This window comes from Lonchura striata, chromosome Z (assembly GCF_050655825.1).
Source record: "Lonchura striata isolate lonStrDom1 chromosome Z, ASM5065582v1, whole genome shotgun sequence".
In the NCBI taxonomy this organism is placed as follows: domain Eukaryota; kingdom Metazoa; phylum Chordata; class Aves; order Passeriformes; family Estrildidae; genus Lonchura; species Lonchura striata.
Genome location: NC_140740.1, coordinates 35,796,455 through 35,820,128, shown reverse-complemented (window position 1 = coordinate 35,820,128; position 23,674 = coordinate 35,796,455). Strand labels below are relative to the sequence as shown.

The window sequence follows — 23,674 nt, the reverse complement described above, 5'->3', positions numbered from 1 at the left end:
GAAATATGGCCTTAAGAACTTGGTTTCCTTCACTTTAAAACAAACTTAGTGACTATTTTTGAAGCAAACAGTATGGATTTGCTTGGGTGTTGGTTCATTCCCAATAGTTTGGAGACTTCAATGCAGCAGCTGCTGCTTGCACAAGAGGAGTCTTTCTTAATGGACCATCAGCAGGACCCAAGGCTTTATTGTCTAAGACAGTTCAGGGAGAGTTATTAACTTAAACACAAACTACCTTTGTTCCCAAAGCATGTCCAACATAAGCATGATGCAGGCAGAACACAGGGCATAAACTGACAGGTCTCTACTAGATTAGAAACCCATGAGGATTTTCTAACTCCAGTAGGCATCAATGTCTTACTGAGAAGGCACCGGATTTGAAGACAGAAAAACCTTCCTTCCTGTGGTAAGGAACTGTGACTAACCAGATGGGGTATTTCAGCAGCAATTTGTCTCGATACAGGCTGATTTTTTTTTTTTAATGAAGCTATTTACAAGCAAACTTTCTACAAAGTAAACAACCTTTCTATAAAGACTCTATTAATTGTCCCTTCTTTCTGTGTCCTACCGATTTTTTCCTGATTGTAAGATCACCTTTCCTTACCATATTTGACCAAGAAAGATATTCCCACTTTCATGCATTAGCACAGATGTTATAATTTTGATCCAACCCCGCTCAAAGCAGGTCTTATTAGACCAGGTTTCTCAGGCCCTTCTCCAATCAAAATCAAGGCATTTTAACAGGGACCTGAGGTAAAATCAAGCTCTGAGTGGTGGAATTCAACCTTGTCTTACTTTTGTATAGAGATGGTACATATTTCACAAAATGAAAAAGGTAATTTTTCAACTGTGAGAGACAATTGTAGTTACAAAGGCATTGGCAGTTTCTCTCCTGAAGTCAGAGTTTCATTTTCTGTATTTTCACACCAGCTTTACAGACATTGTATCCAAATTCAGCAGGTGGTAGGGCCCAACAGGTGGCTCTGAATAATCTTCAGTAAAACACAAACCTGCCAAAAATGCATAGAGAATTAGGTACTCCATGGCCTGTGCTTATTCACTGCATATTGCCATTCTGGAGTAACTTCATTTCCACTGATTATCTGTTCTGACAGCTTTGGGAGAATCCACCCCATCAGCCAGTTTATCCAGGTACCTACAGGCTAAGGGTCAGTAACATCAGTGTCCCTTCCCATGACTTTGTTCTTCATAGCAAGCTAGGAAAGCCATGTTGGTGGCCAGAAAGCTAGGAACAACAGTGATTTTTAAATGTTGATGAAGAGTTACATTTTATTAATTTTATACATTTTATACATGTTCTGTTTGAAAGCCTCTGGGCAGCTGTGCCTATTTTCTATTATTTCTGCCTTGGTGTCCAGTGTTCCTGGACAGAAATCACATCTACAAATGGTCCTTTCAGCAAGCTTGTCCAGTTCAGATATCTGCTATGGTTTCTATTTTGCACACTTCATGCAAATATTATCATGTAGCACCTAATTGTGCTTTGTGGAGGGACAATGTACTGCTCAGATAAGCAGGTAAAAAACAATTAAATGTCTCCCTTCATAGAAGCCAAGTGTTTACCTTTTTTCTTTTTTAAAAACAGAATGTTAGGTTAGTTGTTGGATAAAATGTATTAAGTGCACTGCTTTCCCCTCAAGATGTAATTTTATTGCTTTTATTATTTAAGGACACACAAAACGACTATAAGATATTTTTTACAGGCACAAGTACCCCCGAAGTATGATTACGTGTGATGGAAATATGTACTCTTTTCCACTGTAATTTTAATATCACTGTTATTTCTGGACAGTATGGTCAGTCTGATGGTTCTGCATACTAACACCTTACAGTGACATCATCTACTACAATTCTTCATTCCATTTTCTGACCTGAAAAGGCTCCTATTCCTAAATTAAGTGAAAAAGATAAGCATCATATCCATTCATCTTTTTATCTCTGTGTCCTCAAAATATCTGTGAGGACCTGTAATCCTGTGTTTTGAGTGCTGGATTGAAGGGTTAGAAGGCCTAGAAAGGCACACACCACCAGCTATCCATCTGGAAATATATTTATGTACTTCTGAAGAGTTAAGAATGCAAGGTGGGCTGCAGGGGATTATTTAAATTGTATCTAAATGTCTGACACTGATTTTTTTCAAGACTCCCACAGATTTTCTCTGAAAGCCTGTGAAACCATATCACAGATGAGATTGAAACACTTCCAAGAACTTCTCTCCTGTGTCAGCTTCTAGACAGGCACAACAGTATTCAAACTCTGGCTTTGAAGAAGACCACCATTATGGCACCTTTTTGGTCTCAAGAGAGTCTTAGACAAGATATTTAATGAAAAATATTTTTAATCTATATTAGATGCTTCTGTTGTGGTGGAGAAACTTCAATACACCATGGTGTTTGTCCTTCTGTAGGATGGGAGAAATGGAATGTAGAGCAAACACTGTAAAGCACAGAAGGCTTTATGTCCATTATGTGCTACAGCTTCCTTCAGCAAACAACACGGATCAGTGTCCTAGGTTGACTGTATGATGCTTTTATCCCCAATTGTCTGCCCTGCTTATGTTGAACAACAAGTTTTACACCTTTAAGGCTTGTTCCAAGAGTGAAGGTGGGGGAAGAAGCGTGGAGTTTGTTTTCAAGAACTCATTCCATCCCCCACATTCCTGCTCCTGGACTGTGTTGTCTGCAGATGGACAGACAGTGAGACTGAGCTCTCCTTTGTTTTTCTAGTTAGTTTTAGCTAGCTGAGGCAAAGAAGTTCCCTGGACTGTGTTTTTTTTCCCCTTTCTCTGGACCTGCTCTGGACTGAACACCCAGAAGAGCAGCAGCAGCAGCAGGAGCACCTCTGGCCCAGCAGGCTGGGCCTGGGCTGCAGCATTCCCAGCGCCGGAGGCACTGATAACAGACTGAGTGAGCTGAGCTGCAGCTCGGGGGAATTTTCTGAGTTTGTCTCTTTCTTGGAGTGGCAAGAAGTTTTATTGTTTAATATTGTTTAGGTTTGCTTGTTTAATAAACAGTTTTTTTCCACTTTTCTCCAAGGAGGTATATTTCCCGAACTGGTTGAGCGGGAGGGGCCAGTTAAATCTGCTTCCTAGAGAAACCCTTTTGAGGGCTCTTTCCCAAATTTGCCCTGGACCAGAACAATCAGGAAGGGCAACATGGGGGAAAACAAAGGAACACAAGCACAAGACCTTTGACTGGACTGCACTGTCAGCTCCTTCAGAGGTTTCTCTGCTGACTGGGAGCCTGGCAGGCTCCTAAGGTTTCCTACAAGCACTGTCCTTGGCATGCAGCTGCACAAGAGGGGCTCAAGAAGGAAGGCAGTGTTGTGGAGAGAGACATATAGGCCTCATCTGTCCATGTAAAGGCCAAAGGGTCACTGTAGCAGCCAAACAAATGGAAGAACGACGTCATTCTTCAGGCAAACATTGGGTCTCTGTGGTAAAAAGGTGCCAATGTCCAAGGTTGCAGAGGGTGATGTTCCTGAGGGTATGATGTTTGTCCAGCAGTCCTTGTGCTATACTTTCCTCCAGGAGTACTGGCCTACAGGATGGGGAGAAAGAAATTAAAGCAGATAATCAAACCTATAGGCCTAGAGTTGGTGAATGACTGTAGTGTGGATTCATATAAACTGCAATGCTGATACACCATTTATACAGCATCAGAGTTTTCCACTGAAAAGTTTTGTTAAGCAACTGATGCCTATATAACTTGAATCAAAATTACAAAGTGCTTATATAGCTTGAGTTATAAGATACCAATATAACCTGATGTATCTATATAACCTGATATCAATATAACCTAAGTCATGACTTTCTATATATCTCTATAACCTGATACCTATTTAACCTGAACCACAGCTTTTTATACCTATATAACCTGTCATAACTTTCATATCTATATAACCTGACATAAATAACTTTTTATACAATGTAATGGCTAGTATATTGTTAACAAGTTGCTTAATGCTGATTAGACAAAAGAAAAGGAAAAGAAATTCACAAGGTGGATAGTTTAAGAGATAGATAGGTATAGTACTAATGAAAAACTGGCAAGTGCAAAGCCAGTTAGCCACAAAACAAAGAATTTAGGCCAGTTAAGACCAGAGAGACCAAGGAACAGCATAACTGCACATGCTCTGAAGACAAAGCTGAAAATTTCAGATGCAAAGAAGACTTTGGAAGCCTTCATCAAAGATTCTCGATGACCCTCAAATTGGGCTGGTGAAAGCAGAGTGCAAAACATTTATAACCATGAGATCACACTATGTAAATTAGTTCAGGCATGTATATGATGTTGTTTTAGTGACACAGTAACACTTATTAGTAAGCAATTCTTATTGTATAAATACGCCACAGACCTTGGCAAAGGTGGGTGAGTTAGGAGGAGAAATCTCCCTCACCTCCATTGCTGCAATAAACAAGTACCTGCTCCGTAGACACCAGTCTATGTGCTTTTACTTCCAGCCTATATTTTGGGCATCACAACAAAGAAGTTTGCATGTCATTGAAATATGGGTGGGTATGTGGGATTTTGGGGAGAAAATTTGGCTTGCAGCTGTGCACATCAATGTAGGCATGTTTGGTCTGACAACCATGATTTACACATGTACATTGTGTTACAGGACATTAGAACTTGCTCCTTCATTAAACCTGATACTATAGCAGCATATTTTGCCTTTTTATATACCATCTGGAAAATATATTTCCATGATGGATTTTCCAGTGAGGGAAAGCAGTGTAACACTTAGGAAGTCACTGAAATGGCACCAGCCTAGCAGAGCTCAAGAAGAATTTGGATGATACTGTTATATGTAATAAAGATAATTCACACTGGTATAATATGATGTATGTAATATTTAATATTACTGGGAGGTTACACAAGTCAGCACTGGGAGTTGCCCTCACATATTTGGAAACCAGTCCCTGATAAAACCTCATTTACAAGCTAATACATGTGTCGCACCCAGAGATGGTTGATACAGGGACGCCTGGGTGATGATCATCCTGATCATCCCGGCAACAACTTGAGATTGGAATTGCTGCAACCCTCCAGGGTGATATATCTGAATGCCATGTTCCAGTAACTACATCAGGGAGGTTCATCACTTCCCGGACACCGAATTGTTCAACGCAACACAGAGAAGAGAGACTTTATGAATATGTGGGACTTTGAATGGAAAGAAAAGGCTGATCGCTGAAATCCCGGCCTTGGGCGAAATATTTCCTATAATAACCGCTTGTACCAGGAGGGTGGGGTGTGGCAAAGGGAGACCCTCTGCTGGAGCAGTCAAACTTGTGACCCATCCAGTGCCGATCCCGGGCTCAGCATTGTCCTTTTCTTTGTGGCTGGCTCAGATAAAATTTGATCACTAGATTATTTTTTTTTATGTTTTTTTTTTTTTTTTTTAATTCGGCTGGGTCAATATTCATTTATAATAATACCCTTGGGCACATGGTGTGACTTTTGGGAATGGTGCTGTGCAGGGCCAGGTGTGGGACTTGATGGTCCTGACAGGTCCCTTACAATTCAGCATAGTCTGCGTTCTGCCAGTTGTCAACACCTGGACATCACTTACAGCTTGTTGCCTGCTTGATTAAATCTCCCTTCCTGTCGATTAGGCCTGAAAGCACACAAAGTCCAAACATCAAAGAACGCCTTTTCCGAAGGAAATTTCCATACATTCCACTTCCCAGCGAGGGGACGGGCTTGATAAGATGGACTACATTTCCTATGAGGCTTTGCGGGGCGCGGCAGAAATGCATCCCCCCAGTGGCCGCGGAAGGAGCCCGGTGCGCCCTCACCATGGCGGCGGTGTGGGCGCTGCGGGTAGCGCCGCGGCAGAGGCCGGAGCTCGGCCACGCGGGGCTCAGGGTGTTCTGGGGTGGCCGCAGGTACCCGCAGGGCATAGAGTGGGAGTGGCTTCTGGCCTTCTCCTCATGCTGGGCCTTCACCGGGCCGTGGCCCTCTGTAGGTCATTTAGCCTGGCATCCCCTGAGCAAGTTCTCAGGGTTTGTCCTGGCGGCTTTGGAATGTTCTTAGGGAAGGAGGCTCACAGGTTCTCTGGGCAACCAGTGCCCACCGAGGTGCAATACTGGCGGGGGTGCAGCGGTGCAGGGTTGGCGTCTTTAGAGCTGTTACTGCTGTTGTTAGGAGTGGGGAGATAGGGATTTGTGGGAATGAAAAACAGTTCCTCTGTAACATTTTGCGTGAAACTGAAATAAGAGATTTTCCAGAGATCACCTGAGATAACAAAATGAATGTATCAAAAATGAATGTATCAAAAAAATGAATGTATCATGTTTGTAGAATCATGTGTTGAATTTTAAGAAACCTCTGCCATGGCGCAAAAGGCATAGGAAAGAGAGAGAGAAAAAAAAAAAAATCTTTAAAGCTTCTTGTAAAAAGACAAATACCAGAGAAGACCAGGAATGCAAAGAACTCAGATAAGGAGGCCCCTCTGTCAAGGATGATGAACTTACCCAGATAAGATAGCAGAAGACTAAAAGCGCATGCGCAGAGGAGAAGAGTTCAAAAGTTCAATGCAGAGGAAGACTATGGTTTCAGCCTCAAAAGACCATCAGAGACCCCTGAAAAGACCATCACAAAAAACCACGCATGCCCAGAAGGGCGTGGACCTATTTAGCATGAGAGGCGAAGACAGGCGGGGCCAGGGGTTGAATATACATAGGAAAGTTGTGTAATGTCTTGCATATGGAACACCTTTGTGAATAAAATTGTGGGACAAACTCCAGCTCGGGGCACAAGATTTTGGAGAGCTATCTCACTTGTGCCGGGCGCTGTCATACATACCCACTTCATAACTACATTGAGTTGTGGAGTCTATTTATTTATTCTGCGTATCGCTTTAAAACCACGCATGGGTTGTTGACTAAATTGGGGCATACAAGAAGGTAAATTTTTTTCTTAGAAACTAGTAATGATTTTTTTTTTACGTATGGTGTAATAAATAAAAAGGTCTTTGTTCTTTGAACAACAATTGAAGGACATAAGAATTTGAACTGAGTAGAGAATGCAACTAGCATAGAAGACTGTGTAACTAATTACATACAAGTTAACTTTTAGGCCAAGGACAATCTACAAGGAAGATGAGGAGCCTTCATTCCTATGACCACCAAGGGCAGAAAAAAAGACCCCCTAGCAACCAATTGCACCAGTGCAGAGTGCATTGAGAGAAAATACGTCAACTGGAAAAATAAAAGGAACTATAAAAACAAAAAGGTCAAAGGGGGAAGTGCGCCATGGCAGAGACTCCCCAGCCACCCAGCGCTGTTCTTTTGCTTAATACTGCTTGCTTAATAAATTCTTGTTAATTGATTTATCTATAATTAGCCTCCACAATTGAATTTGTCCATAACATATGGGCACTAATTTTCATCTGTAATAGTGGTTATTTTCTGAAATGCTCTTTATTCACAGCAAAATAGGAAATGGAGCCATAGAAAACAAGTAACTAACCTTGTTAAAATCCTGACTTCACTCAGAGCAATAAAATAAAGTGGGGGTGTGATTGCTCTGCAGAGGCAGCCTGTGTGGGGAGCAGCACTTGGGGAAATCCTATGCACTTCTGGCTAACAGACCTGGTGAGTCCATGGGATATGTGGAGTGTCTGGATTGAGTGGTTTAAAACACCACGAGTACAAAAATGCTCTGACTCTGTCTTGTGTAGCCCAGAGGATAAACATGTGTTCTGGTATCAGCAGGGAAGAGGAGAGAGAAATGGAAGCAGACCAAGCAGTTCCTGAGAAGGAGGAGAACAGCAAGCCCAGCATTATCCCCCTCCCCCAACGCCGCCGGAGCTACACACCTCCCGAGGACCTGCAGAGCTGCCTCAACCTGCAGAGCTGCCTCGAGTGCCATGTCAGGGAGGTCTTCGGGCCCTCTGTTCCCGAGGACTGGCAGCAGGCTCCCCTGCAGAACAGGCTGAAGTATCACCTGCTGGCTCAGCTGGCGGCAGAGCTGGGACACGCTATGTCCAACTCGAAGATGCACTGCATGTGCTGCACTGGGGACGTGCTGGGCTTCCACTGCACCCCTGTGAAGGATGGCACCAAGATTGATGAACTCGCAGCCGCAGAGCTGCCCCCAAACCTGAAAATCATCTGGCAGCAGTGAGTCCCCCGACAGAGCATTCCTGTGCCTGGCTGGTGCTGTAGGGCAGCAGCAGAGCCAGCTGGTTGGGGTGAAATATCTGTGACTTTCAGTAATAAAGATTCACTTAGCTGTGCTCGGGTTTGGCTGTTCCTGTTCTGCTCTTTTTTCCCTGCAGACCAGTTCCTGCGAGGCACTGGTACAGCACGGGCACTGCCAGCTGTCCCCTGCCCTTTCCCTGCTGCCAGGAACTGACAGAATCCAGTAGGGATCAACAAGGGGACCATCTCCACAGTTTCTGCTCTGCACTTCTGTGTTGGTTTTGGCTGGGGTAGTGTTAATTCTGTTCCTAGGGGCTGTTATGGGGCTTTATTTTTGACCTGTGCTGAACTCAGGGCTGAAAATAGAGAGATGTTTTTGCTACTGCTGAGCACAGTAGCTTGGCTTGCACAAAGCCAAGGCCTTTCCTGTTACTGCTACACTATTGAGGGGATTGGAGGTACATAGGAGGGGACACAGCCAGGACAGGTGACCCAAACTGACCCAAGGGGTATTCCAGACCATATGGCATCAGGCTCAGTGTGTAAAATGGGGGAAGAAGGAAGCAGGGGACATGTGGAGTGATGGCATTTGTCTTCCCAAGTCACTGTGATGTGCAATAGGATCCTGCTCTGCTGGAGGTGGTGAACACCAGCCCAGCCATGGGAAGCAAGGTATTAATTCCTTATTTTGCTTTGCTTGTGTGTGCAGCCTTTGCTTCCCCTATTAAACTGTTCTTATCCCAGTGCATGAATTTCCCAGCTTTTACTTTTCTGATTCTCAGGACCATGGCAGTGTGCTCTCCTGCTGTTCACACTGTGGCTCACAGAGATCTCCTGCTTTTCTTCTGTTTCACTGCTGTGAAAGCTAATGCCTACGTGGCCACTCTGAGGATGAGCTTGGCAAGCACTGAAGCATAGATGTCAAGCTCTGGAATACTTTTTCTAGGACTGATGAATGCTACTGTAGCTGTCTGCCAGCTGGATTTCTTTGTACTGTCCCTGGTTGGCCCAGATCTGGCTGTCATGACAATTGAAGGAGTTGCCAACAGGACTGGTGTGAGGATTAGTTTGTGCTAGCCTTCAGGGTGTTGTGATCTTTCCATTTCCCTTTCTCGAAGGAAAAAAAAAAACAAACAAAATATGAAAATTTGTTCAGTTAACCTGTTTCATATCTTACCGTATGTCAGTAAGAGCTCTCATGGAATGAAACATTCAACATAGTCAAAATTTATGATTTCTTTCCAGAGTATGAAACAGTGGGTTTTATAACACACAATTCAGTTGAGTGAATTTTTATTTTGCTTTTCCTCATATTTACTTTCACTTGAAAACATCAGAACACAGCATAATTGCAGTACAGTGTGGCCTAAGTAATTCCATGAATTTGTGGAACATACCACCGGACTTCACAACTTTACATCCCTGAGTTGTGGATCAGATGGGATACATTCTCCTTCAGCTTCCAGACAGGTCCTATTAAAGGAAAAAGTAACCATTTCATTATTTTCTCTAGAGATCAGCTGTCTGCCTTTTTTTTCATGAGGTCACATAGAAATTCCTGTACATGAAAGAGCAGTGTATATTGTAATCTTTCCAAAAGTATAGTCACAGAAAGTAAAACAATACTCATGAAATTCTGCAGGAGAAAAACATAGGTATTTCAAATAGCATATTCTATTTCTAGAATGCTTTCGGTAAGTCTGTAATAATTGGATCTCCTCTTCCTGGAGATTTCACACCCTTAGAAAAAGGCAGATCCCTGCAAAATAATTTGTATCTACACAATTGTGGATTCTTTGGCACTCTTTTTACTTCTGTTGGCAAACGGAATAGTAACATATCAGGAACACACAATTTACTAACTGGTTCTTCAGGCAGTCACATTATAAAGGAAAATATAGACAACGGTCATAAATTCATAATGGAAAGCTGAACAATGACAACAAGCCTCATGTCTTCATTTCCCTGTCTCCTGAAGCTGGAAGTTTCTCTTCTTTCTTCCCCTGCTAACCAGGTGGCAAAATCTGTTCCAGAATCACTGACAAGATCTTTTCAGTTCACGGCTCTGGAATCGGAGCAAGGCAGGAAAGCCAGGGGTTCTTAAAAAAACACAAAAAAAACAGTAAAGAGTAGAAAAAAATTGTCTTCATTTGCTACTAGATGTGCCTAGAGGGAAAAGGGGAATGCTTGTTTTGTGTCAGCTCGATGATGATTTGGGCCAAAATCAAAGTACTTTGGAGGGTGCAGTTCAGCCTGTTTCCGGTTGTGTGTCTATGAAATGGACTCATCTGAGAGTACCGACCATGGCATTAGCAGGTAGATGAAAACAAAGGGAGATCAATATCTGTAAGAATTACAGAGTCTCTAAAATTTACAAACCACAATAAAGAATAGAAATTTAATGAGCAAACATATAGTCTACAAAGGATGTAAGAGTCAGAGATCACAGTAGTAAATATGGGTCTTTGTTCACAATTTGCGCACCTGGTGGGGCTGTCTTCTGCTCTTTGGATTGTTTTTATCGGTTTTTTTTTTTTCTTTTTTCAAGATAGCTGAATAGACAGCTGAACACAGATGACTGGCTGAGAGAAATGAAAATTTTCTTACCTTCTTATTTTCATACCTACAAAAGACAGTGGGGGAAAAAGAAGGAAAAAAAAAAGGTAGAGGAAAAAATATGCCAGATGAGGTTCTAGTATGTTAACGTGAAGGAAACTGCAACAAATATTGACATTTTGGCATTCACAACTTACTTTTACAGGGGTGTAAGTGGTGGAACGTGAACGTTCTTTCTCCTAGTGAAATATTCACTAAGAAGTGTAAATGAAGACCAAAGAGTTTTCTACATTAGCTTGCTCAAACGTCTGGATCTGTGTTGAAATAGGTTACCAACACGTGGATATCCTTCAGAGAAAAGAGCTCTTTCCCAGCCACACCAACCCCGCCACTCCCTGACATTCCACACAGTCCCACACCATCACGTGACGGACGGGAAGGACGCCTTAGGTGAACAGGTCCTGGCAGCTGCACGGGCGTCCCAAAAAACTGCCCGCAGCAGAGAGGCATGGAAGGGGGTCCTGCCGAGCTCGGAGCAGAGCTTCGCTGCGTTTCGGTTGGGTCCCTGCTCGGTGACGGGCGGGGCGCAGCGGGACCTAGTGGAGCGCGGCAGCGCACGCAGCTGCCAGGCCCTAGCCAGCACCTGCTGCGCATGCGCGACATGCGCTTCTCTCATCCGCCACGTCTTTCTCCTCATCCTTTTCATTATTTTTTTCCTTCTTTTCCTCTTTTTCCCGTCCCTGCTCCTCTGCCTCTATAGCCATGGGGAAGCTGAACGTGGTGATGCTGCGGTACCTGTCCCGGGAGCACTTCAGGGTGCTGACCTCGGTGAGCGGCCACGGGTAGTGGGGCCGGCCGGGTGGGCGGTGTCTCAGCCCGCGGCGGGAGGGACCCGCCTGTGCTGCCGCTGCTTCCCCTGGGCCGCCGTGCTGGCTTGTTCTGGGGAAGACCGGGTTCGGGCCGATATCTTCTTCGGCCGCTCGGCTGGGGGAAAAGGGAGAGACAGGCAGTTCTTGGGGGTGCTTGGGGGTTCTCTGGGGATGCCCGGGTAGTCGCAGACCCATCACGGTGAGGCAGCATCCCCAGCATCTCTGCTGTCTCTGCTCCCCGAGACTGGGACTGAAATCTAATTAGTTACTCGTGTCGTGGCTGACACTGAAGAACTTCCCTGGGTGGGTTGTACATAAACTGCCAAGGAGCAGTGAAGCAAATGGAAAGGTTTGTTAAGGCTTAAAATGTAGAAAGTTAAGTCTTAAAATCTGTAGTCTTTAAAAATTGTCTATTTGAAAAGAGATTTTACTCTTAAGCAGGATCTGTACTTCATTATACTTCAACACATGGCTGACAAATCTGTTTTTAATTACTTTTTTTAGGTGGAAATGGGCATGAAGAATCATGAAATAGTTCCTGCTAGCTTAATTGCTTCCATTGCCAGCCTTAAGCATGGTGGCTGTAATAAAATTTTGAGAGAGTTGGCAAAGCACAAACTTCTGGCTTACGAACGAACTAAAAGTGAGTTTAAATTTTGTGTTGGACTCCCTTTCTTAATCCTGTCCCCAGTGCCTCACAGTGGTACCTGCCCAACAGGTTAGGATGTAAGAGTGCCCTGAGTGGTTGTTTTTCCTTCTCTTGGACTCAGCTTGGAAATGCGGGTTGGTGCACCAGATGTCGTGTCTGCTTGTATCTTTAGAAGTGAGAGACAGATAAAAGATGAACAGTTAACTTTCTTTTTTGTTAGGGTAAGGTAAAAATAATCACCTCCTGAAGCAGTTTTCAAGTGCATATAGGAATCAACCCAAGTGAGTGATATCCTCACAGTTCTGAAACAGACTGCACAATCCTTGGGCATTTCACTGCCTCAGGAACAGCTGCTAAAGGAGTATTTATTATCTGCCATATGACAAGGATGTGCAGGCCTTTCTCCATTCCCTCCAAGCTTTTAGTTGGATCTGGCCCTGTGAAGACAGTGGGGATGTCTATAGGAAATACCTCTCCCTTTTGTCCCAGTTCTTCAGGTGACTGAGGGTTGCTCCAGTCCAATTTAAATATCTTCACCATTCAGTCACATGGGGCTGGTAAGAGCCAATGGCTGAAACATTACTTGGGTCTTATGTACTACAAAAAGCAAGACTAAATTGAAATTTATTTTAAATGTGATATATGCATAACAAGGAGTGAAATGTAATTTATTTTTACCCAGCTGTCCAGGGTTATCGGTTAACTAATGCAGGATATGATTACCTGGCTCTGAAAACGCTCTCTTCCCGACAAGTCATCAATTCTGTGGGGAACCAGATGGGTGTTGGCAAAGAATCAGGTAAACTCAAATAACGTTTAATTATTTTTTAAAACAAACACATCTGTAATACTGCAAATATCTTGCTAGAAACTAATGGAGTTTTCCTCTGGGCAGGCAGATCAATTAATCTGTCAAACACCAAGATGTGTTTGAACATAGTATGTTCAAGTGCTCTGTGGGGCTTCTGGCTACATTTGAGTATTTTTTTACAACAGTGTTACTGCATTTTGCCCAATTTGTTAGTTTCTTAGTTCATTTTTTTAAAAGGTACTTTGCAGACAGATGCTGCTTGTGTTGTGCTGAGTTTCATTTAGGAAAAAGATAATTTCATCTTTTTCATCCCACTTAAAAATAAGGTAGTAAAGTAAAATAAGCTCAAAACTATCAGAACACTATCTTGGTTCCTGTTATGTTCATATAGTTTGACACAGAATGTGACTTCTGTAATTGGAGACAGCAATTATATGGGACAAATGCTAGAAATTAAGTTTAGGGTATTTTTTAACACTGAATTAGGAGTCTTGTCCCTTGAGTTGTCAGTCCATTCATCAGGAAGGAGGAGCTCTTCCAGGATGTGGTTAAGAATACCAGAGCACTGAAAGATACTTCAGATCTCATCTGCTTTGTTCTATTGGAGTACCATAAACTCTTTAAAAGTAATTTCTTCATCTGCCTTTGCTAAAACTTTTGGGTCAGAAAGGGTGAGGAGTGAGGTAACAAACCTTCAGTGCACTTTTTCATCTGGCTTGTTAGATGTGTTTAATTACTTAGGTCTGTGCTGTTATGTATTTTCTAGATATTTATATTGTTGCTAATGAAGAGGAACAACATTTTGCACTGAAGTTACACCGGCTGGGGAGAACTTCCTTCCGAAATCTGAAAAACAAACGTGACTACCACAAGCACAGGCACAAAATGTCCTGGCTGTACTTGTCCCGGATAGCAGCAATGAAGGAGTTTGCCTACATGAAGGTAGGTGGCCACTCACACAGAGCCAGCAGTGGTGGGACAGATTGGAAGATGCCTCTCAGGCTGTCTTTTGATCACTTTGTGTTTGCCGTACTGGTCGGATTTATGCTTAATTTTTTCTCTCCCCTGATGGACTTAAAGTATACATTTCATAAAGTTTCAATGCAACATGCTTTGTATACTTCCCAGTGCTAAAATTAAATTTAGCTGTTGAAATCACATGGAATAGATTCAGGTATCATGAGAGAGAATTTCAAATTAATGATGTTATTTATGGATAGATAATATATATATATCACCAGTTCTGCAGTTTTTCCTTCAATCTTCATTGCATAAGCTAGGAAGCAGTTGTCATTTCTTAAAATTAACCTGCTTTTTTATTTTACCAAGCTTTCACTTGTTGTTGTGCTGTTGAGGGAAATCTTTCAGATCAAAACTAGTGTTTTGATCTTAAAAGACACACTTAGTTCTGTGCTGTGAGAAAAGATTTCATTATACTACTAATCCGGAATTCTGTGGTTTCTTACCTGCTTAAAAAAACCACAAATATTGTATAGGGATGAAAGATGTTATCTGAAAACTAATTATTAATAAAAACCTAGTGTTCATTTCTCTTTTTATGTTATTCAGGAGTAAGATATATATGAAATTATCTTCTCGTTCTTCTAAAAAAATAACCATGATGAATTGTCTCAATGGCCTCCACAGACAGACAAAGAACTAACACCTCTGTCCAGGTGGTCCTGCTGGTAAAGCCTTATGTGGTCAGAACTTGTAGGTATATAATTGTGGGGGTCAGTTTCCCTGAGCAGAGGACTGAGGGAGGTTTAATTGAGTGCTGAAAATCAGTATTAGCTGAATTAAGTGCTGAAAAGCAGTAATACTGAAGTAACAAAAACTGCATTTGTGTTGCTATAACTTAGGACTCTCTAGAAAACTTCACTTGTAACAACAGAATGAGTAAAAACAGAATGAACCCATTAAAAAGTTGAGTGAATCTAGTGAATGACTAAATTTGTGCTAGAAAATACAAACAGGAGAGCTTCAAAATATTATGACCTACCTTTGGGTAATCTTCAGTATGGTATAAAGCTGATTATTACTGTTTAGGAATGAACTTGTGTTCACACACACAAGCAGGCACATACTTGTGTTTACAGCAACTGAGCATAGGTTGACTAATCAGGCTGGAGTGTATTGGCAGCAGCTTAGTGTAGACTTGTTTCTAATGCCGTTTCCCATTTCTATTACTGATTCCACAGGCTAATGTACCAGGTAAGGTTCTGTCATTTCTCCAGTCTGTTGTGATTTTCTTCCAGTTGCAAGACAACTAAGCTGTAGGCAGTGCACTCAGTGTCTAAACTTGTGAAATGTATTGTCTTTGCAGTGAGAGTTCCAGTGGCTGGGAGGCTGTTTTCCTTCCTAGGCATGTGATTAGGGCATTATATGCTGCTATCACAATGATACATACTTCTTATCTTACATGTGGGTTTGTCAATATATGTAATGTTTTCCTTAACTATTTAATTTTAATTTTTCAATGTGTTGTGTTTTCCAGGCTTTGCATGACAGAGAATTTCCTGTTCCAAAGCCCATAGACTACAACAGGCATGCCGTTGTTATGGAACTTGTTGATGGATATCCTTTGTAAGTAGTGAAGCTTGAATTCTCTGTTTTACAGAGACCCTGACAACCTTAGAGGAAGTAACAGGGTTGGGATTTTTCCTTGTTTTCTACACAGAAATTGCATATTCTATATGTTACTTTGCATATAGAATATTGATATTACTGATGTTCTGAGCTCCACTTTGTGATCCTTGCTCTGTTAATACAGGTGAGTTTGTTACTCACTTCTGCACTGTTTATATAGACTACCACATGTAATCTGATTTTGCACCTTTGAGAAAGAATGTTTTGCTTGAGTTTTCCAATCTCTAGAAACATTAAATATTATTGAGGTTTGTAGATGAAGGGTTAGTTTGGTTTTGAATGCAAAAGGCCTGTCTCTTTCACACAATAACACAGGTCTAATCCAGAGATTTAAAATGTCTAGTTATAGAACAAACTTGTCCATTCTCTTGTAAAGGATTCAAAATCCTGACTTTAATCAAAAGGGAATTAATTCCAAAGTAAAACAGCTGAAGAATAATATGGAAAAGACTTCCCACCCTCATTTATTAAATCCACATCGATTTTGTAAAGAGAGCTTCAAGTTCCTTGTGGCAGTCTGCAATGGAAGTTTAATTTTTCTTCTTTTCCTAACATAATCTAGAAAATATGATTTTATAAAAGAAAATGCCATGGGCCATTTGAATTTCAGTGTCAGAAGATTTAGCTCCTACTGGCACGATAAGATAAACACAAGAACCATAAAAGTTTGCTGCTCCATTATTTGCATAATATATTACGACAGCAGTGCTCAATGAGAGACAGTGAGTGAGTTCAGGTGAGATTTAGTCTGGATATAAGAAGATATTTTCTCTTGAGGACAGAGAGGCAGTGGCACAAATTGATTGGGAAGGTTTCACTGTCTCTCTCCATTCCCAGAAGTTTTCTATCCCAACTAGACAAGAGACCTGAGCGCTCTGGTCTGGTCTCAGATTTGACTCAGCTCTCAAGAGGATGCTGGAGCAGAGATCTGAGGGCCCTTTTAGTTTGAATTACTCGGGCATTCTGCCAGGTGTATTTTGTATACTTTATCTGTATTTTTAAATTAAGTGTTTCAAGGTTCAGATTATTTAATTTTACTTAACTTTTCAGGTGCCAGGTGCACCAAATGGAAGATCCTGCTGCTGTCTACAGTGAATTAATGGACCTGATTGTAAAACTTGCCAATCATGGTCTAATCCATGGAGATTTCAACGAGTTTAATCTCATCTTGGATAATAATGACCATGTCACTTTGATTGATTTCCCTCAGATGATGTCAACATCACATGCAAATGCTGAATGGTAGGTTTAGATCTAAAGGTCTTGTCCAGGTGAATCTGACAAATCCTGATGACAGCAAACAGTAAACCATGACTTGTTTCCATAAGTCTTCTCCTGAATCTTTTTCTGCCATTTTTGTGATGCAGCACAAGTAATATTCCAAACAAAGAATGAGTAGAAATGTCTCTGCAGAATAAATATGTCATTAATTGCTCCTCAGAGATAATAATATTGTTTGATTAAGAAACATTCAGAAATTAACTGCATCCAGTTTCCCTTCCTAGCCTTTTGGCTTGCAATCACTCATAAAATTAATTTTCACATAAAACTATGCAGAGTAAATGCTTCTTATTGCAATAGACTTAACTGATTTTTTATTTGTACAATTCTGTATTTTTTACAGGTATTTTAACAGAGATGTTAACTGTATTAAGGAGTTCTTCAAGAAACGCTTCTCTTATGAAAGTGAGCTCTTCCCAACCTTCAAAGACATCAGGTAGAAATGACCAGATGAATTTGTGTTCTACTTATGGCACTAGTGTTAGTTTTCTGAGAAAAGTGGATTCCTGTGAGAGATGCCTGTGGAAGAAAGAAAAAAAAATAGGCCTATTTTTATTTTTAATGTAATTTTAAGTTACATTTTTCTAATTTCTATTGTGTTTTCTTTAAAATTACTGTAAGTGGTCTTCAAGTGTGCTTTAAAATCCTCTGCTGCCTTCTTTGTCTTCTTGCAACCAAGGAAGAAAGGTCAACTTGAAAGCTTGATCCAAGTGGTGAATGTCCAGGAAATTTTAATAGTGATGTATAATCAGCCTGTTTGATTTTAATTAACAGTTTAACAATTCTAGTATATGGAGGATTAATTTGGGTTTCTGTTTTAAAATTATTATTAATTGCTTGTAAGTAGAGTGTCTGCCTCCTTAGGGATTCTTACATTTAAACTTTTCTTCCTAAAGTCTTTTGTTTCTTCTGAAAAGTAAACTTAATTTTCACTCATTTTAAGAATGAAACTTACACTGAAAGTGTGTAAAGAGACCAAACCTCTTACAACTGAGAGCTTTTCCTCAGGAGTTCCACACTTTAAACAGCCTTTCTGTTTGCTTAAGCATGATTTGAACCAAAATATTATTCCTGCTAAAGTAGAACAATTTCCTGAAAAGAAAAAAAAAAAAAAAAAAAAAAAAAAAAAAAACAACTATAAATGCAGGTTATGGAGATGGAATCATCTTCTGGAGATTTCTTCTCTTAGTTTATATTCTAAGTTAGTATTTCACCTAAAGCTCAGCACCATCATGTATTTTGTGTGTTTCAACAGTGTATCTATTTTGTTACTAGTGGGTAATTTTAGTCCAGCTTGGTTAGCATTTTAAACCCAAAATGTAGTATATTGGTAACTTGGCTTATTAAATTAAGCATATTAAAAGAAAACACTCCTTTTTCACAGGAGAGAGTGTTCTCTTGATAAAGAGATTGCTGCCAGTGGCTATGCAAAGGAGATTCAGGAAGATGGTGAACTGCTTTACCCCCCAGGTTCTGATGAGGATGACAATACAGAAGTGTTAGAACTTGCAGAGAATGCTGAGAAAGAGCTCAGCTTCTTCAGCAAAAATGAACAGATCAGTGAAGACTTCACATGTGAAATGAGTGATTTCTCTGAAAGTAGAGCCGCTGACGGCGCTGCAATCAGCAGTGAGGAAGAGGATGATACAGCTGAAAGTGAAAATACACAAAGATTAAATATGGCAGAGTTGAGTTCAGCCTTGGAAGAAGCTGAAGGGCCAGCTGTGCCTTGGAAGCCCAGTGAAGATGCAGAGAGTTCTGCAATTACTTCTTTTAAGGACAAAAGACTAACTGAAAATGCTGCTGAACTGGAAAGTCAGGCAGGTCAAGGAGGGTGCTATGAGGATAAGGAGAATGAAGACGAGTGCCCTGAGCTGGTCAACTCATCAGCTTTAAATGAGGAATTCAGTCATTACAGGTAAAGATTCACATTTACTGTTGAGAAGTCTGGCCCTTTTCTTGCCCCAGAAAATATAAATGTGCAAAGTAGCTCAAGAAGAACTACTCTTCAGCTACCCTTGCTTAAATTGAAGACTAAAAATTCAATTTATTTTGAAAATATACCAGTAAATACCCTTCCTATTGGTGGTATGATTGTCCAGTTCTGTTGTATTATCTAATGAGAAAACAAGTTTTGCACTTCAAAGACCAATCTATTTTCTGTGGTGAATTTTTTCCCCTTTTTCTTCATTTCAGCTAGTATTGATAATGAAGTAGTTCTTGATGTTAAAATTCTACTTCTAAAAAACTTCCATAAGGAAGTTTATAATTTAGATACTTTGTGTCAAAGGCAAATGTTCTGCTACTCACTCAGCTGAAGTTATCAAGAACAAACTTCTTAGAGTGCTCTATTCAAATACATTGTAATTTATGTTGTTCTGGCTTTTAATGCCTTTCCTGACATAGTAATTCCTGCTTGCCTTCAGACTAACCCCTTGTGTGTGAAATTATATTTCTTAAGTTTGCCAATACAGCATGTATGTGAATGTAGAGATCATACTCCTCCTCATTTGCTTTTGCTTTTCTGTTAAATATTGTCAAACTTTGTGCAGGATCTGAAGTGTTTTAGTACCCTGAGGTTTCTGTTCTTGTGCTCGATATTTACATGGCTGTTGTGCAACAAATTTTTCCATTCACCAAATGCCTGTCTGGAACAACTAGTGTTAATGTTTAAAACTTGCATGTTCTCTTGTGAGTTTTCAAGTTGTTGCCCAGAAAGTGAAGACTCAAACAGGGTGCTGATAAAGGCAAAAAGGTGTGTTTATCTTGCTAGTGGGATAATACATTGATTTATGTGTTTCAGTAATGAAGAGTGTATTGTTCCTGTTGCTGGGTACAGAACAAGGACTAAGACATCAGTCAGAAGTGTTGGGAGCTGTTCAACCATTCCTCCTGTAAATATTATTTTGTTATGTTGTCATCTCAGACCACCTTAAATTGCACATAGCTGTTAGCACCTGTTTCTGAAATTCTTCTCTGGCATGAATCATCTTTAAAAACTGTTACCATCTATCTCTCCAGTGTGTATTTCCATTCTCATAGAAAAATAGGATTGATACTGCTGTAACTGCCTACAGGGAGTGCTTTCCAGCACTCTCCTTCATATTTTGCTTTTTGGTCTCTCACTGAAGCTCCATGTCAACACTAACAACTCTCGTTTAGCCAGTAACTAATTTATGTTAATGCATAACAGCATCAGTTCATCCATTTCTGTTGCTAGCCACAATTAATATTTTTATTTTGAATGTGGATACTTGAGTTTAGATTTAATTTTTCCTTTCTCACCTCTCTTCTTAGAGATTTCTTCTCATTCTTCTCTGAAAGATAACTGAACTCGCCTTCAACAGTGATCTCTTTGGCAATTTGAATTTGACCTTCTGAATTACATAAATCAGAACATTTTCAGCAGAATTTTATGTGCTTTTCTTCAACCCCAGAGTAGGCAGTAGGTGTAATGTCTACTTGGTGTCAGGAATTTTGGAGCACATATAGGTTGTGATGGTGGAAAGACTGATGAGTCTTTACACCAAGTGCTGCAGTTCGGCAATAGAATTTGGTGAACTTACATTAGATTTCATGTCATAATGGTATCTGCCTTGCAGAGTTTATTCTAGCAGATTTCCAGCAAGATACAACTCCGCCATGATGAAATAGATGAAAATTATTTGATTTCTCTTCCAATAAAAAATAGGCAAGTGTGCACTTGGAATCAGTGTGGCAGCTTGCGCTAGGACCATGCCACAGTCTACAAAAGCATGGCTTTGTTTTTGTGGTGGGCAGATACTGCCATCACAATGGACAGCAAAGCTCAGAGTGAGACACAGGTGCAAGTTACAGATGAGATTTCGTAGAACTATTCCAGTTCGATGGAATGGGAAAACCTCGGGGAGAAATTATAAATCACTAATTCCCTGTCTCTTTAGGCCACACTTGTGTTACAGAGTTGTTGTTTTCTGTGAGAATCAGTCATATTTTTGTAATCTAAACTTCAGAATAACCAGGGTGCTAAAAAAACAAGCACAAACCAAATAACTGCTGCTGGGCATGGAATGTTCTGCAGTATAATCAGCTTTTACGTATTTGTGTAAGGCCTGTATTCTGCACTGAGAGGTGTGGCGTTTAGCATCTCAGTAGGGAGCACACTTGAAGTTTAACTTCAAAATCATAAAAATATTTAAAATACTATTTATTATAATGAAGACTATCAGAGCACACACAGAGCACTCCATGCCGACCTTGTCCATAGCAGAGAATCTTCTTTTTCAGTCAGCTGAACTGTTTTATGATTTTCTTACAAGGAAAGAACTCTTTTCATTTCTACAGTCAAGGTGAACATCATGAATCATGAATGTTCATGGCTGGTCCTGAAAAAATTCTGATGTCATGTCATGTTGCGTCGCTAAATGATTTAAAGAAGTTTTGATGACAAATTGTGTGCTTGTTTGTAGGAGCTGGTGAAACAGAAGATAAAGCGTCAGCTGACAAAGCAGCAAAAGTCTGCTCTGAAGCAACGGCTGCAAAAAGGGGAGGCAAATATTTACACCAAACAACGTCGAGAAAATATGCACAACATTAAGTCAAGCTTGGATGCAGCCAGTTTCTGGGGATAATTTATTAAGGCTGCTATGGAACATGAGGAATGTATACATCTAAAAGGATCATGCTAATTTACCAATAATCCTTTTATGTAAAGGAGTAATCTCTGCTGTGCAAACCAGATGTTTTTGTGGGAGTTAATAAATCTCATTCCTGTGACTTCGACTAGGAGGTTGTGTTTTGTGTTTCTAGTCAAAACTGTTTGCTTTAATTTATACTACTGTAATTATATCAGTAGTATTGATTAAGATTATGACAAAACTGAATTGTGGTGTACTTGTGCAGAAGCACAAGAAGCCTTTTTCTTCAGTTATAGGTGCACAATTATTTGCATAAATGTGAAATGGAAATAGTTTTTGCTAGGTTAGTGAGAGGTGACATTACTTTCTTTTAACTTTTCTTCCAAAACTTGGGGACTTAGTCAGATGTAACAAAACCTGGTTTCATTGGCTGAAATAATAATCTAGTGCACAATGTGCCTTGTTGCTGGAGCTTAGAAACATAAATAGTAAAAGTCATTAAAATAATCATTGGCACAAGCACATTTTGAAGTGCTGTTCTACAAAACAATACGGAAACAAAAAGCTCTACTGCCATCCAACTACTTTATTCTGAAGGTAAAAGTAGCTTACAGTAGATATAAAAAGTTAAACATAAAATAGTAATAAAATACAACTGACAAAGATCTCTAAAAGCAGTATTCAGCAGTCATTTAAAAATTTTTCAGTATTGTGCTTGGCAGAGTGTTCGTACCTCATAGGCCACTGTCATTTGCACAGAGTCCTATCTCAACACAGTTCCATTAATATTTCTGTTTTAATTCTCAGTACTGGTAGAGCTGACCAACACGAATTTAGTCTCATTTGTGTATCTGTTCTGATGGGTTTTGGAGTTGTTTGGTTGATGGTTTGTTGTTTTGTGGGGTTGTCTTCATGTGACCTGGACAGTACTCAGTAGACAGGAAAACATTAAACAAACATTAAAAATCCCTAGAATACAACCCCTACAGACACAGTGCTCATTCTTACACCAGGAACCCTTCACAAACACCAGAGCATTTATCTTCCTAGTCACCATAAGCAGACACTGCTGCTGTTTTACAAGAAGTAACAGGAAGTGATGTAACTCGTGTTCTGGGGTGTTAAATGTAAAAAAGCCATCTTCTCATTTAGACTGGCACTCACTGGCATTAGATATTCTCACCTCTGGCTCCCAGTTCATTTCACTCTACCCATGAACAGGGTGCAGCAGCAGCTGTCTGCAAGAGGGACGCTGACAGCTACGTGGCTACCAAAGCTCACCGGTCACAGTGCCTGGCAGAGTAAGGTCAGGCTGGTATCGGCGTGTCCCCTGCGGCGGCCGGGCGGACAAGGGAGAGCAGAAGGAGTTTCCGCGGCTGAAGCAGCCGAGCCGTGCCCCTCCCCGGCTGCCCGCCTGCCGCCCCTTCCCGCCGGAATGGCCGCAGGGTGCAAAGGCGGCGGTGGCTCTGGGCTGTCTGGCGCTGCCTAGCCAGGGCCACAGCAGCCGCATCCGCTGGCGCTCCGTGAGGAGCGAGCGGCACCTTCGCCTCCGCCCCGCGTCGGGAGCGCGGGGCCGGGAGCGCCGCCGACTGGCTCCGCAGGCGAGGACGAGCCGCGCTTGCAGCCTGAAACTCCTTCCCTGCCTCCTTTTCGGTCTCCCGGGCATCTCTCCACCCAGACCCCCTTCCCTCACGGTGGCTGTTCGTGCGTGCCCCTGCTCCTTTGTATGGCTAAGGATGGATGTTTGACAAGACATAACATTGTGAATAAATCCCCAATCTTCTTCCTTTCTCAGAAGTTGCATCCTCAGGCTTGTTTGCTCCATAATTCAAAGTGTTCCAGTGATCTCTGTTTTCTAGAGGTTCTAAATGCAAGGAAGGGAGGGTGAAAAGTTTGTAAATTATAGATAGGCACAGATGACAGATATTTGTCTTCCCACACAGTGGAGAGTAAAGTGCTGGCAGAACTCTAATATAGCTATATTTATTACTATATGATTAAATTGTAATAGATATTTAGATTATTAGTTCAATATTAAATAATTGCTAGTACAGTTATGACTTTTCATGGTCT

General features: G+C 41.0%; 1 protein-coding gene and 1 long non-coding RNA gene across 3 annotated transcripts; one reads left to right on the top strand and one right to left on the bottom strand.

The window, feature by feature from the left end:
* Window positions 1–9,446: 9,446 nt before the first annotated feature.
* On the bottom strand, window positions 9,447–11,294 carry LOC110481208 (uncharacterized). The gene is made up of 2 exons (XR_014951591.1): window positions 10,924–11,294; window positions 9,447–10,793 (listed from the first exon to the last, which is right to left on the bottom strand). It is a non-coding gene; the product is annotated as an uncharacterized LOC110481208 (long non-coding RNA).
* A 77-nt stretch (window positions 11,295–11,371) lies between these two features.
* Window positions 11,372–21,746, top strand: RIOK2 (RIO kinase 2). 2 transcript variants are annotated; one of them, XM_021549725.4, is made up of 10 exons: window positions 11,372–11,554; window positions 12,100–12,238; window positions 12,927–13,043; window positions 13,822–13,997; window positions 15,553–15,641; window positions 16,755–16,946; window positions 17,329–17,421; window positions 18,370–18,903; window positions 19,789–19,879; window positions 21,434–21,746. In XM_021549725.4, the coding sequence occupies exons 1-10, from the start codon at window positions 11,489–11,491 to the stop codon at window positions 21,593–21,595; spliced, it is 1,659 nt and encodes a 552-aa protein (XP_021405400.1). In that variant the 5' UTR covers window positions 11,372–11,488; the 3' UTR covers window positions 21,596–21,746. The 2 variants fall into 2 exon arrangements, with proteins under 2 accessions (XP_021405400.1, XP_085423854.1); XM_085567728.1 differs by lacking the exon at window positions 11,372–11,554 and adding an exon at window positions 11,610–11,944.
* Window positions 21,747–23,674: the final 1,928 nt, after the last annotated feature.

Bases quoted from the DNA above. Each gene is read 5' to 3' on its own strand.
- RIOK2 (XM_021549725.4), top strand. From the start codon at position 11,489: ATGGGGAAGCTGAACGTGGTGATGCTGCGGTACCTGTCCCGGGAGCAC. The intron at 11,555-12,099 runs GTGAGCGGCCAC...TACTTTTTTTAG, and splicing joins ACTTCAGGGTGCTGACCTCG to GTGGAAATGGGCATGAAGAA. The intron at 13,044-13,821 runs GTAAACTCAAAT...TGTATTTTCTAG, and splicing joins GGGTGTTGGCAAAGAATCAG to ATATTTATATTGTTGCTAAT.